Genomic DNA, 15,024 nt, shown 5'->3' on the forward strand with positions numbered 1-15,024 from the left:
CAAAGGGGGAGCCCAACCTCCAGGGGGCAGCAGAGGAAGCCCTAACCCTAACCAGACCCAAAGGGGGAGCCCATCCTCCAGGGGCCGGCAGAGGAAGCCCAAACCCTTACCAGACCCAAAGGGGGAGCCCATCCTCCAGGGGGCAGTAGAGGAAGCCCAAACCCTAACCAGGCCCAAAGGGGGAGCCCATCCTCCAGGGGGCAGCAGAGGAGGTCCTAACCCTAACCAGACCCAAAGGGGGAGCCCATCCTCCAGGGACCGGCAGAGGAAGCCCAAACCCTTACCAGACCCAAAGGAGGAGCCCATCCTCCAGGGGGCAGTAGAGGAAGCCCAAACCCTAACCAGACCCAAAGGGGGAGCCCGTCCTCCAGGGGGCAGCAGAGGAAGTCCAAGTCTTCACCACCTAAACTACAGTCAGTTGACGATCCGGTGGTTATAACCTTTGTTTTCCTTACATTCAGTAACAGTCATGTTTTTGCAGTCTGTTCATTAACTTTCCTTGTGAAAATCTGCAGATCTTCTTCACCCTCTCCAGTAAGCGTGGTCATCAGTGTACTGAAGGCTGTTGTGTCATCCTCCAACCCAGAGCTGTCTTCTACTAGTCAAACCTTTCTTGTTATGTGTGTACAAGACTAATTGTTTTGGCGATAGTCTGCATCCCTGTCTAACTCCTGGATCCTTCCTGACAGTGTAGAAATTCCTGAGAACATTCCATGTTATGACCAAGTCAACAGAATTGCAGATTTTTTTTATAATGATTAAAGAAAATGTTCCCCTCTTTCAGGCATTCTTTGATTTTTCGATTATCCATCATACCTGAAGAACAATGTCATGAAGAACTTTCCTTCGCTTTCTCTGAATACAGCCTGTACTGTACATCTGATAATTCTTTTTCTTTGTAGGGGTCTAAACTACATTAATTTTTTTTTGATTTAGGAAATTGCACATGGTCTTCATCCTCTGCAGGTCTCAGTGTTGGAATACAAACATCTAGTCGAGCAGGTCAAGCATCTTAAATCACTCTTGTGTTTTCTCTGTAGCCAATAGCCATCCTCCAGGTAATTTCTTGGAAGTCTGATGGCCTGGTTGTTCCCTTTCAGCATCACTTGGAGCTTCCACATAAGTAGTTCATGATCTGTTCCACAATCTGTTCCAGGCCATGTCTCTGCTATTTGAAGTGAATCTCATTTGGCACAGAAAATGTAGTCTATTTTGCTTCCATGACCTCCATCTGGTGATGTCCAGGTGTATAGATGCTTGAAGAGTATGTTGGCAACCAAGAGGCTGTTCTTCTCTGCTTTTGCCTGGTCCGTCTGCTAGGACCCGTGTACCAGGTGACCATGACAGAAAATTCCAGGTAACATAACTATAAGCATCATAAGCTCATGTGAGGGAGTCTCCTCACCTTCACAGCAAGGCTTGGCATCATGAGGGGATTTTCATTTGCTGATTTTTTATATATATTTACTCATATTGGCGTCAATGCTCATGAGGAAGTTTTGTATGTTGATTGGGAAAAGGTGAGCAAAGCATTCAAGCTGCGTTTCTCATTATAAAGGTGAGTCTTAGCACTTCTAAAAGTGTGATGTGGTCGTCCAGCAGGACACCGGTATACAGATGGCAGCTCAGGTCCCTTTGTGTCACCTAAGGAGCTTCAGAAATGCCAGGCAGCTCTAGGTCTGCGCCCAGTCTTCTGTCCTGTTGTTGGGCGTCTCCTTCTGTCACCACAAACTGAATTCATGCTGGATGCAGGATGCTGCCAGTGTTACTGCTCAGGCTGCTTTTTTTTTCATGTTTTGTCAGGAAGCCAAAAACTGTGGGACAGAGAGCGAAAGGGCGTAGCCTATTGCTTCACCATTACTCAGAAAATGCAAGAATATTTCATATAACAGACATAAATATTTAATTGCTGGAGAAATAAAAAGCATTTTAATATTCACAAACAACAGCATGTTGCACACTGAGCATTAAAAAAAACTTCAAGATTACTTGGATCAGTATCAAGCTTTGGGGGACCTTGGGTTGTGAGCAGGAAATCAAATTTCTCTGCTAAATTTAGGTGATGCTCACATTGCATAGGATCTCTAAACTTTAAGAAAGAAAGAAAAGTCAGATCTGTTCACTGGTGTCGATCAAGGCAAGACGGCATGATCCAACTACAGTGGTAGCTTCACCCCCCTGCTGTCCAGGCAGATGTGCGTTTAATGCCCTGAGATGGGGACATTGATCTTTAGCTGAGTGAGTAAATCCTGTTACTTACTTCTTACTGGTGCCATAGTTTCCATGCTAAAGACATGATTTACATGCTGCAAACTGATACCTATTAGTTGCTGCTTAATAAGTAATGAAGTGGCTTTTTGGCAGTTAGAGTGGGAGACAATGGCGGAACACAATAAAATGTGGAAGGTCTGACTAACAAAGGCAAATAAGTGAGCACAGTGGAGCTCGAGGGATCAATATGCACCAAGCGCTGCAGAGATGTCAGGCCCAAGAGGCTTGGGCCTCAGTCCACTAATCCTCTAATCTGGGTTCAGTGCCGGGTCAGTGCCCTGGAATGGTGCCCTCAACTGCTACGAGCACATCCAGAGGGCCGACACAGGTCCAATTACTGACACCACAGATCTGTGGCAATAAAGCTCAGATGATTGCAAATGTGATTTAAACACAGGAACTTCAAAGAAAATGCTGGCCGATACATGTTTCATTTTTATGTGGTGCGCAGTTTATATCTAGTCTTTATATCTGATGTTTAAACGTTGCAGCAAAGGGCATAGGAGAGAGCTTGATATGGGGGGGATCCAACTTCACAAATGTAAAGGATTTTTATTTTGGGGGGGAGGCAAATGAAATAAATGACTTGAGACTTGTTTGTTAGAAAGATGCATCACTATCTGCAAATACATAGACATAAAAACTGCCTGAGGGTAAGTCTAAGTGGACACGATCTTTTAAGCCTATTTCTGTCTATAAAGGACGTATCCTACGACGTACTGTGGTGGGGTTCTGCTGCAGCAAGCTACAAAGTTGCCCAGTCTGTTTTTCTCTTTCCCAGTTCTAACCCAAAGGCCGTGATGCATATTTTATAAAGCTTGGTGTTTCCAAAAGAGTGGGAAATAGGTTCAGCCCCTGTTGCTGTAAACCTCTCATCTTAATAAAGAAAGAAGTTGCTGTCCGACGACCCATGAGCTGATTTTTAGCACCGGTATATTAGTCACATTGGTGAGGATAAAAGATTACCTGCCAAACTGTATGATATCAACAGTATAATATCGTTGTTACAGTTTTATTACCGCTTACTTGTTCATTTGCTTATGTCACGGATGATGATGGACTCGAATTCCCAGAATGCTTTGCGGGACACGGCCTCGTAGGCAGCCAATGGCGGCGTCCCGGGAGCGGTCCCGTCACTGCGAATGAGCTCGCTGTCCGCGGCGGCGCAAAAACAGACGCAGAAATCCGCTAAGCCCGAAGCGCTCAGTCGTGCTCGCTGGGTCAGTATGTGCATTTTTCACTTTAATATTTTATGAGGATACCGCCGAGTAGCTCGCAGACTAACACCGCGGCGCATTTCAGACGGCAGCGCGTACGGCAGTCGGCAGGTGGCGTGTTAATTAGGCTGTCCCGAGTGAGGCTCGCTCCATTAGCCAGCTAGCTAGCCTCCCGGTGCTGGCGGCGGCGGTGGGTTCCGCCGTTAAACTTATATAACTCTGCCTTACGGGATGCCCTCTTAGGGAGGGAAAAGGACCATTCCTCTGCCCCTTTAGTCCTATAGTTCGCTTGCCCGATGTCTGCTAGCCGGACAGCTTCGTGTAAGAAGCGTTTGTTCCGCTCCTCAAAACTTTAGTTGTCACCAACTTCAGACATTCGCTGGACAATGAGGCTTGACTGGGGGCATGTCCGGCCCGGCGTCTCCTCCGGCTGTGTGGCCTGAAAATTCGCCAGATCGGCCGTCGTGAGGCGACCTGCAGCTTGTCCCTCGATGTGTGTGAGGCTGTGCGGTTCCAGAGGACCGCCGGGGTGAGACCGGAGGGTGTTTTATTCCGGTTACTTGGAGATTGTGGTGACCAGCAGCTAGGCCGAACAGTCGTGCTCACTCACAGCTAGATACTGTATGTCCCGGTTTTGCTTCGCCCATAAAAGTTACTTAGTCAGGCACTCGGGCTGTAGGTGTCATCCGCTAAATCATGACTAGTCTGGACTCCGGCAGGAGGACCTGTCCTCCCGCGATGTTCTGACTGCAGGCTTGTCCGGTTTGGCTGTACAGGTTCCCGGCTGAAGTATCCCACTCCTTCAAGTTACTGTATTATGTCCTTGCTAATTATATGTTGAAAGTAGTTTGCAGAAACAGGAATCCATACCAACATATCAAATATAGTCACGTGGATTGTAATGACGGTGTGTTGGGAGGCAAGTGACAGCTGGTTTTAAAAAAATCCACTGAACATTTTTGTCTTTACATTTTCAGGGGTTTTGAAAATGAACATTCAGATTAAGCGAAATATTAGTAAGCAGGATATTGTGGGGGAATGTAACTGTGCCTGGTGAAATCTGAGCTGTGGGTATTGACAGAGCATTTGTGTAAATGCTTAAGATGCGATGTGTCCTGACTGCAAAGTGTGTGAATTTCACTCCAGTTAGAGAATATGCAGAAAGAACCATTCCCTAATGGTAGAACAATTTATGGGTGAAATTGGGGTTTACACAGATGGTGCACATGTTTTTAATGCACTGATTAAACTTTATTGCCACCAAAAGCATCTTTGTAGTGAAATGTCTTGACCAATAAACAAACCCGTTGCTTTGCTGTTTCGAGGGCGGTGCCGATTTTGACGGTGTGCTTGAACTCACTGCAGATTGCCTGCTTCATTATTGTAACCATTACAATCATCAATTGTAATGACCTTGCTGTGGCTTAGCGTGGGTCTCACATGGTCAGATTATGCAGATATGAATGTTAAAAATATTCCCCGTGGCCTGACTTGGCTGGGCAAGGTTCCCATGCACTTTACCTCACCTTATATTCATTTAGGCCAGCTGCACTATGACCTCCTAGCCCCAGTCTGCGTTAACCATCAACCGCTGGTGATTGCATGACGGCTCGTGGCGAGTGGGACTTTGCTTTACAGCTGCTGTGTTTCGTCAGTGACAGAGCTGGCTTTTTATCCGCCCCTCCCCAGCTGGAAGTGTCTCGTCCAGAGCACCCTGAGCTATGGCCTCCGCTCCGTTACCAGTGTACAACTCAAACTCTCTGGATATAAGCTCCTGCAAAAACGTAAGTACCCGTTTCTCCCTGGGTGTTATTAAGACTCCTGCAGCATGGTGTCACTGTCGGGCTGGGACAGGGTGTGAGCCGAGTGTGGGAAGCGAGATGTGCAGTGCCGTGCAGGCAATGCGGCGCAGTGCATCTCTGCTGCTGCATTATCTTCTGCTTACCTGTGACAGTAAAAATAAAGTTGCTGGAGTGGCTGCGACTCATCCCGCTGACGCCGCGTAATTCTATTCCTGTCTGAAGGCCGGCGTGCTGGGGGCGCCGACTCATCGTTGCTGCATTTTTTTCTTATCAGCCAGGATGATCTCACTGTGGGGCCACTGACCACATGCTCTCTCTCCATTCGTCACCACACCAACTGTGGCCTTCCCCGGCTGTCACTCTGCCTCCAGAGTGCAGCACCTTTGCATCTGAATGTCACATTTTTGCCTTGGAAAATATGCCCCTCTAGTGGCTCAGGGACAGTTTCCTTTATGTGTTGTACAGATGTTGAAGGTTAACCAATGTCGAAAATGAATGACAATCTCTGTTCTCTGAGCTTAAATGAGCTTAATGTGCCATTGCTGTCCTTTTCACTGGTTAGTCCTACAGGGACGCACATCCTTGGTTGGCTTTTGCCACTGTGCAGTGAAGTGTCCACACTGGCGATACTGTGCAGTGAAGTGTCCACACTGGCGATACTGTGCAGTGAAGTGTCCACACTGGCGATACAGGCCTGCACTGAGGTGGCTCACAGCCTACAGGGTTTTCATCCATTCCAGTCCCTGGTACCCAGTGTGAGATGGACTGCGTTTTGTGCTGCGCCTCTCACCTTATAGCTACCCATTAGTTGTTCGAAGAACCAAAGAGCATGTCATTACCCAGAAGCCCCCAGTGTGTGGTCACACACTGTGTGGCATCCTGCTCTGCGGGCAGCCATGCTTTCTGCTTCATTGATCATTGACTGAGCTAGACAAAGTGCTGCTGTACACATTTTTATATAAATGTGATAAAGGAGAGATGTTACAAAGGACAATGGAGCAGCAAATGGATCCGCTGGGAGCAGATCCCTCCAGGCTGTGGCTGTGCCATATGGGATCATTTAAGTTTTTATCTCCCATTCTTTTCTTCTCTCTCTCACCCCTGTGTGACTGTAATGCAGCATCTTTAAGCAGAGTTAAGTAGAGCCCTTACTGGTCGGTATTTTTAGTCCTAATTGTGTAAGGAGGCTTTTTCTTTAAATCTTGTAAATCATTGTAGGTGTCAAGGGAGAGCCTTAGGATGGAGCTGCTCACTGACGCCCCCTTGCTGCCCGGGGAGGAGAGGGTGATCGGTGAGTCTCTCTCGCACCCTCTGTGTTTAGTTGTGGAGATGGACGTTCTTCAGAAGGTGGGAATCACTGATTTGGTCGACCAGTACATACAGCGGTCGTGTGTTGTGGATCTAGACTCAGTGGAGTGTGAATGTCAGTGTGGATGGTTAAATTAAGGTATGGGGGTGTCTTTAAATCAGTACTGACTCCTCTCTCTTTCCTCAGACAAAGACATCATCTACATTTGCCCCTTCAGCGGGGCAATAAAGGGCAGAGTGCTCATCTCCAACTACAGGCTGTTCTTCAGGAACGTTGATGCTGTGAGTCCCACTTGTGGTGTTTGTTTCTGACGTGTCCACATTTCCATGCGCAGTAAACGAATGCATTTTACTGTAAGCGGTGAGTCGGACTTCACTGTGACCCGCTTGTTCACTGCGCAGTATAGACTGGACTCATTGAAAGTCAGGCCTCGGTGTTTTAAAGAAGTGAGCAACATGTCAGGCCGTCCCGTGTTTAAGTTCTGTTGGAGTGTGTGGGCGTCAGTGTCCCCACCCATCACCTCTGGCCTGTAGTGGGCAGCACTGACCTGGTTCTCTTCCTCTGCCGGGCAGGACCCTGCGGTGACTCTTGAGGTGCCACTAGGAGCCATAAGTCGGGTGGAGAAGATGGGTGGGGCTTCGAGCCGCGGGGAGAATTCCTATGGACTTGACATCACATGCAAGGTCCCGCCCACTCTCTGTTTTGGGCCAGCCAGTGGGAAAGCGTCAGGCCTAGCACTCGGCCCAACCTGTGCCCATTTTGTGTGCCTTGCAGGACATGAGGAATCTTCGATTTGCTCTAAAACAGGAGGGCCACAGCAGAAGGGACATCTTTGACATCCTGTTTCGATACGCCTTCCCCCTTTCCCATGGACTGGTCAGTCAGAGTCTGCCCCCTGTGGCTTCCCATTGGTTAATGATGAGCCACACAGATACAGATGCGCACACACACAGATACAGATGCGCACACACACAGACAGGCAGACACAGGCGCACACACACAGATACAGATGCGCACACACACAGACAGGCAGACACAGGCGCACACACAGGCAGACAGGCACACACAGACACAGACAGACAGGCGCACACACACACACACACACACCTGTAAACATGCACATGCTCCTTAGCAAAATGCATCAGAGCACCGTCATTTTCTGCCACAGCAGCAGGCGTGAGATGTGGTCATGTGATGAGTGTCACATGACTCCTTGGCTTTCCTCCTTTCTTTACAGCAACTGTTTGCTTTCCTGAGCCAGGAGAAGTTTCCGGAAAACGGCTGGAACGTTTACAACCCCATGCAGGAATTCAGGCGACAGGTGGGGCTCTTTTGATATTGTGACCCCTCCCCACCCCTTCTTTGTATCTGTGTGTTTTCCCGGCTGTTATTTTTGGTCAGTTCACAGTGAGGTTTCACCCTCAATTCACTTTTAGCTCCCTGAGTATCTTTACATAAATGTTTATTTCTCCTGCTCTTCTGTGTTGTATTTAATCTTCCCTTTTTCTTCTGTTGATGATGCTGTGTTTCGCTTCCTCTCTTCATGTCCTCTTGCTCGACAACCTCTTCTCAGCCTTTGTTCTCGTGCCCCTAGGGCCTGCCTAACGATCAGTGGAGGGTCACCTTCTTAAACAGCACCTACGAGCTGTGTGACACCTATCCCAGCATCCTGGTCGTCCCGTACACAGCCTCCGATGAGGACCTGCGCAGGGTGGCCACCTTCCGTTCTCGTAGCCGGATTTCTGTGAGTCCCACGCGCTGCTGTCACTCTGCGAGGCCTCTTCATGACCGCCTCCTTACCTGCACCCTCCCCCCGGTCCCAGGTGCTGTCGTGGATACACCCAGAGAACCAGGCCGTGATCACACGCTGCAGCCAGCCCCTGGTTGGCATGGGGGGGAAACGTAATCGTGATGACGAGCGCTACCTAGAGCTCATCCGCGCCACCAACAGGACGACCAGCAAGCTCACCATCTTCGATGCACGGCCCAACGTCAACGCCGTCGCCAACAAGGCAGGAGCTGATCGGGGCGACTGACTGTGTCTCTGCGTGCCTCTGCTTGTCTGTCTGCCTGTGTCTGTGTGCTTGTCTGTCTCTCCCTCGCTCTCTGTCTGCCTGCCTGTCTCTCTCTCTCCCTCTGTCTCTCTGTCTGTCTCTTTGCCTGCCGGTCTTTATGGGCCTCAAACTGCTTGCAGGCCACAGGCGGTGGGTACGAGGGCGAAGATGCTTACCAGAATGCCGAGCTGGTGTTCCTGGACATCCAAAATATCCATGTGATGCGTGAGTCGCTGAAGAAGCTGAAGGACATCGTGTTCCCCAACGTGGAGGAGTCCCACTGGCTGTCCAGCCTGGAGTCCACGCACTGGCTAGAGCACATCAAGGTACCTGGGCGATGCCGGGGCTCCCTGCATGCTGGCCGAAGCACTGCTTCCTCGCCGGCTGCTTCCGATGCTGAGCTCTCTCATCTGAAATTGTCACTGTAGCCCAACCGCTAATGCCTGATGCAGTGGCTCACGAGTGTAAATAGGAACTGGCCTGGTTCATTCAGAAACTCAGGCGTTTTGTTTGTGTTTTTGTCCATTAGCTGGTATCTGTTGCAGTTCTGACAGGGAACCTGAATTTCAGTGGGTTCTGTGCCCCATACTCCAGCTAGCTGCCACTGTGCATTACTAAGCATTATTGTGGTAGATGTAAGGAATGCAGCCTGTCCATTTAGCTGCTATTTCTAAGCGTCGGTAAGTGTGTGCACCCACTCCCCAGGCCCATGGTCTGCCCCCACTGACCTCCCCGTTTACCTCCCGCCCCCAGCTGGTGCTCTCGGGGGCCATCCAGGTGGCAGACCGGATCTCGTCAGGCAGCTCGGTGGTGGTGCACTGCAGTGACGGCTGGGACCGCACTGCGCAGCTGAGCTCGCTGGCCATGCTCATGCTGGACGGCTACTACCGCACGCTGAGGGGCTTCCAGGTGCTGCTGGAGAAGGAGTGGCTCAGCTTCGGGCACAAGTTCGCGTCTGTGAGTCACTGTCGCCGCCCTGCTGGTCGTCGGGAGTTGTGGCCCCTTGCGGTGGAGGTTATCACAAAGCATTCATTTAAGCAAATAAAGATTACGAGGATGGTAGTGGTGATCCCGCATTCCTGCGCACTGCATGTGAGCACGGTGCCCACGAGGCGTTCATCCCATGTTGCTGTGATACTCGTCCCTACTGGGTCCACCCCCCCCCCCCCCTCGTAAATTTATGCTCTGTGAAGTTTGTTGGAAAGAGTGATTTTGTTCTTTGTTGTCCCTTATCCACATGACCTTGTTTGGCTTCTCCTGCTAACCCTAAGCCTAACCCAAACCCTAACCCTGACCTCCTTCTGGGCCTCAAGCTTGCTATTATTTTTGACTCCCTATATCTGACTGGTACTGGGCTTAGGGCTGCCCCCTCCAGCTCGGCATGGGGGAGTTTCTCACACCCTGTCCACACGATCCTGATAAGTAAACTGGGCAGTGTCATGGAGTTGCCTGCAGTGAGTGGCTGTGCATCTGCGCAGTCACATCCTGCCTGGTCTCCTTGCTGCCTGCACTTCCTCAGGGCTTGTGGGAGGGGCGAGCGTGTGAAGGGGCCCCTGATCGCCTCTCTGTGTCCTCAGAGGATCGGCCATGGCGATAAGAACCACGCTGACGCTGACCGCTCTCCCATCTTCCTGCAGTTTGTGGATTGTGTGTGGCAGATGACCAAGCAGGTGAGATACTGAGCTCCGACCGCGTCTGTGCTCCGCGCTCTCCCGTCCGCGTCCGTGCTCCCCGCCGTCCCGTCCGCGTCCGAGCTCCGCGCCCTCCCGTCCGCGCCCGAGCTCCGCGCCCTCCCGACCGCGCCCGAGCTCCGCGCCCTCCCGACCGCGCCCGAGCTCCGCGCCCTCCCGACCGTGTCCATGCTTCGCGCTCTCCCGACCGTGTGCGTATAAGCCCTTGCGGCTAGGTAACAGTTTCCCGGCTTTTCAGTTCCCCACAGCGTTCGAGTTCAACGAACACTTCTTGGTGACCCTGCTGGACCACCTATACAGCTGCCGCTTTGGGACGTTCCTGTTCAACTGCGAGAGCATGCGGGAAGCTAGCGTAAGACCCCAGCCCCCCCACTGGCACGCACCCCAGCCCCCTGCAGTCTCACAAGGGCACTGGAGTGACGGTGTAACGGTTGTGCGGCTCTTTCAGGAGGTGAAGAAGAAGACGGTGTCCTTGTGGTCCTTCATCAACAGCGAGCCGTCCTCCTACAGCAACCCCTTCTTCACGGTGGACCTCAGCCACGTGCTCTACCCTGTGGCCAGTATGCGGCACCTGGAGCTCTGGGTGTCCTACTACATCCGGTGGAACCCACGCATCCGGCAGCAGGTACTGGTTGGAAGGCGCCGCCCCGTCACTGTGTGACCTGTGCCAGTAACAGTGATGCCTGTGTCGTGTCACTCTGAGCCACTGTCTGTCCGCCTGTGTCTGTGTGCTTGTCTTTCTCTCTACCTCTGTCTCTTTCTACCTGAGCCTGCGTCTCACACTGGCCACATCCTGTCTTCCATGCTTAACTTAAAGTAAAACTTACTGTTAGCTGCCGGTACCTCCATGATTTTATAGTGATAGATAATTATTCTGTTTCGCCCAGCAAATGTATCCCAGCTCTCATTAAAAAGATGATTTCTGAAATACTGTAAGAAGTCCCCAAATGAAGGGTCTCACTCCTGTTTACTCCTAGACCCAAAGCAGCATCTTTCCTTAACAAGGACGCTGGCGGTACTAGGGGCTATGAAAGTAAATAACATAAAGGAAATACTACTTTGTAATAGTATTTAGAATGAAAATCTGAGTGCTTCAGAACAAAACCAAATTTGCTGTAATACAGAAATGGGACAGGTGTGCTAGAAATGGAGCCCTAAGGGCTGTAGCTGCCCGTTTGGTGTAAATCGGGAAGTGTCACATTATCGGGAACCAGAAGCAGTCAGATTTGGTCTTTAGATTCCTGCAGGTAGATCGTCTGGATCTGGGATGGTCAGTCCATTGAGGCACCAGCAGGCAACACAGAACTGTGGATGTATATTGGCTTCATCTTGCTGGTTAGATGAAGCCAATGAAAATACAGGAACAGAGGCAGCAGCGTTTGTAAGCGTTGTGGTGCAGAGATGCAGATGTGGGCTTTGAATGCCTGACGGTGCAGGAAGAGCTTAAACGAGGACGAGTGCCATGCCGCTCTGGGAAGCGTCATGCGCTGCCCTGGCCACTGGGGGGCACACGTGCTGCCTGACTGGTGCTGTTCTCCATCAGGATGCCTCTTCTGCAGGAGACTTCCTGTATTTCTGAGGGTGCTTTGCTTTTTGTAATGTAACTAGGTGTAGCTAGGTGTGCAACGAGACACATTGTAAAGACCCCGCAGCATGTGCTCTGTGCTGTATTGCTATGTCCTGCCTCTGACCTCTGACCTCTCACCCCTCCCCCCGTTGGCAGCAGCAGAGTCCAATGGAGCAGCGCTATAAGGAGCTTCTGGCCCTTAAGGAGCAGTACCTGAAGAAGCTGGAGGAGCTCCAGCTTTCGGACCGGGCCCCACAGGTGTTTCCCCGGGGCCCACACCTGTCAAACAGCGCCAGCCCCTCCCCCAGCTCGCCCCCACCACGGGTCACACGCCTGCAAACCCCCTTCTAACGCTTAGCCCCGCCTCTGAGGAGTCAGACATCATGACGACGTTGCCAGTAATGACCGAAGTTGGGACGGCGACGGTAATGAAACTACAGCGCAATAAATCACAGGAAAGCCTTGGTGACGGACAGAAGCCTTAAGGGGAGTGTGTGTCGTATACATGCTAGGGACGTGTGTGGTGGCCAGCCTGTCCCCTCTCTAAGCTTTACGGCGTGAAATGAGCACCGCCCCCCACCCCCCTGGACCCCACAACCTCTCCCTGGGGTCCAGGGGGCCCCTCAGCCTCTACACTGACTGGTACCATTTAAGGGAAAAAATAACGTTTAATTTATATATCAATAAATTATACCATATATATGGTATAATTATACGTATTTATATATATAATTTTTTGTTGCACCTTTTTCAGTATTCAGTTTTGCTGCACTGCCCGTTATTAGCATTTTTTTATTTTTTATTTTAATGCAGTGTGATCTGCATTGACTGCAGTGCTCTTCTCTGACATTTCAGTACCCTGGATTTCTCTCCTCTGACATTTCAGTACCCTGGATTTCTCTCCTCTGACATTTCAGTACCCTGGATTTCTCTTCTCTGAAGTGTGTGGGATATGACTTCAGGTTGGTGTGAGTTTGTCAGAAGTGCAGGGAGTGTTTTGGGTGTTTCGCATTTCCTGTCATTCTCCTTATAACTGACATTGACTTTTTTTGATCGAACCACAAAAGTTTTAAATGCGTTGTTCAGCCGAGAATATAAAACACAGTCTGAGCTCTGGCTTTTATTAATATCTTGTTAATTTGCCTTTCAGTATCTGCTAATGGTTACTAATGGAATTTCAAACTGAGCTGCAAAAAATTAGGATCCCAATCCTAAACACCACTGACATTTCCTTTTCTATTTTCTAGACGTATGATCCATTCTTGTCACCAGCTAATCATTTCAGTGATTTTCTTGTTATGCTACCAGCTTTCGGTAGTGAATGCCTTAAGGTTTGAGTGTTCATGTCTTTGCTTATGAAAGATCTCAGAACTGTAAAACTGAGAGTGGAATTGTACTGTAAAGATCTGAAGTTACGATGAATTCTGAAAGCGAGGACTACGATGGAGGCTTTAATCTCCGCTGCTGGCCTGGATTGAGGCTGGGGTGAGGTTACGTAAAACCGCATGTGCCTTTTGCTATCTGAGGTCTTCCTTAGAGCGACTCTTTGTATGGAAACATTAGCAACTTACTGACTACAGGGTCACTGGCAAAGGCGGTCGCTCCCTGAAGCCCTTTTGTACTACGATGTCACCTGAGCTTTCACCGGCCAACAGTCAATCGCTTGGTCTCATTAGCACCCTCTAGCTTGCAGTGAAATGCAGCAGAGGGCCGCAAAAGGAGACGGCTGGTAAGAGCGAATAGTGGGCCCACCCCTCCCTTCCTTGGAAAGTTTCATTTCTGCGTTTTTGACACTTTGACCTCAGTGAGGATTTAAAGTGAAATGAGCAAAGCAACAGAGACAGTGAGCTGTTGTTTTTTTTGGGGGGGGAAATGTTTTTACTTTGTGCAAGTACATTAATCATGTAATTACCTCAGAATGCTTATTTTACTGTTTAATGTCATGCTATTGTAAAATATAATATTTTATTTAGTGTAAAGCTCAGTGGTTTTATAAAAGAATAACTAGAGAATGTTTATTGACTTTAATTAGCAGAAGCCTACTCCATGCCTTGTCTCTCTGCCTTTGTGGATTTGTTTGTCGGTCTTTGCCTTACAGTAGGTCAAACGCCACCACATACTACATGGCAATGTAAAACAAGCCATAAGGAAGGGATTCCCATCAGACCACAGCTCTGCTGAGCTCTGAGGAATCTCGGGTGAGGGCACACGCTGCTGCGCTCTTCAGAGGACGTGCCCTGCCCTAACCTATGAACCGCACTCTTTCTCCGCTACGTTGTCTTGTGTAAATGTTGCCGACCAGTCCTACTGCAGCTGTGCTTTCCAGAGTTAGCCTGCACATGCTAGCTAACGCTTAGCTGGGTGCTTTTCGCACGCGCTCCCCCAGCACCTGCCTAAAGGGCTTCGTTAGTTTATTACTTGAATCAGACCGGCTGGTGTTGGACCATGGAGGGAGTGCTTGGCACCTGGTTCTCCTTGTGGTGATGTTGGAGACATTGATTGAAGGACATTCTGTGTCTCGCTAAATGTCCCTCTAGCTGACGGCTTAGCTGTTGATTTTAAGGTTCACATCTTTTCCGTTTTTGGATCCATTCTGCTTCTCGTCGATAAAATGTTCAAAAGGGGTTGATGTAGACAGCATATTAACTCATGTAACCTTGGCAACTGTCCTGGTAACCTGAATCAACAAATCATTTTTTTACCGTTATCTTTATCTGTCTAGGAATGTCTGCCATCACCTGACTTTCACTTTTTATAAGAAAAAGCAATATGAAGTAATTTTAACTTTCCATAGGCAGCTTGAAGCATGGATAGTCGTCTGCATTGAGTGGAATAAAATGTCTGCTACATTAGCTGGTTCTGCATTACTGGTAGTTGGTATGTAGGCCTCACTTGACCTGGTTAAAAAGCTGCTTGCACTACTTTCCGGACTCTCAAACCACGTTTTATCATTGTGTATCAGAAGGAGACTTTTGTTGAGTGTGTGTGTGTGTGTGTGTTTTGTAACGAAGGGAATTGAGTCTAAGATTTAATAAAGAATTATAAAAACTTTCATGACTGTTTTGTTCACCCTAAATTGAACTGCACAGGATGGTTTTGACACACACCGATTT

At 49.4% G+C, this 15,024-nt stretch overlaps 1 protein-coding gene across 4 annotated transcripts; it reads left to right on the forward strand.

Annotated features, from left to right (window-relative positions):
- The first annotated feature begins 3,352 nt into the window (after window positions 1-3,352).
- On the forward strand, window positions 3,353-14,965 carry LOC111859208 (myotubularin-like). Of its 4 annotated transcripts, none has more exons than XM_072706623.1 (15): window positions 3,353-3,491; window positions 5,178-5,272; window positions 6,509-6,581; window positions 6,786-6,880; window positions 7,172-7,282; window positions 7,374-7,475; window positions 7,837-7,920; window positions 8,194-8,343; window positions 8,423-8,611; window positions 8,794-8,979; window positions 9,407-9,610; window positions 10,231-10,323; window positions 10,583-10,696; window positions 10,793-10,969; window positions 12,068-14,965. In XM_072706623.1, the coding sequence occupies exons 2-15, from the start codon at window positions 5,210-5,212 to the stop codon at window positions 12,260-12,262; spliced, it is 1,836 nt and encodes a 611-aa protein (XP_072562724.1). In that variant the 5' UTR covers window positions 3,353-3,491; window positions 5,178-5,209; the 3' UTR covers window positions 12,263-14,965. The 4 variants fall into 4 exon arrangements, with proteins under 4 accessions (XP_072562724.1, XP_072562727.1, XP_072562726.1 ...); XM_072706626.1 differs by having other exon boundaries at window positions 12,071-14,965; XM_072706625.1 differs by having other exon boundaries at window positions 3,397-3,491; window positions 5,144-5,272.
- Window positions 14,966-15,024: the final 59 nt, after the last annotated feature.

Source organism: Paramormyrops kingsleyae, chromosome 24 (assembly GCF_048594095.1).
Source record: "Paramormyrops kingsleyae isolate MSU_618 chromosome 24, PKINGS_0.4, whole genome shotgun sequence".
Classification (NCBI taxonomy): Eukaryota; Metazoa; Chordata; class Actinopteri; order Osteoglossiformes; family Mormyridae; genus Paramormyrops; species Paramormyrops kingsleyae.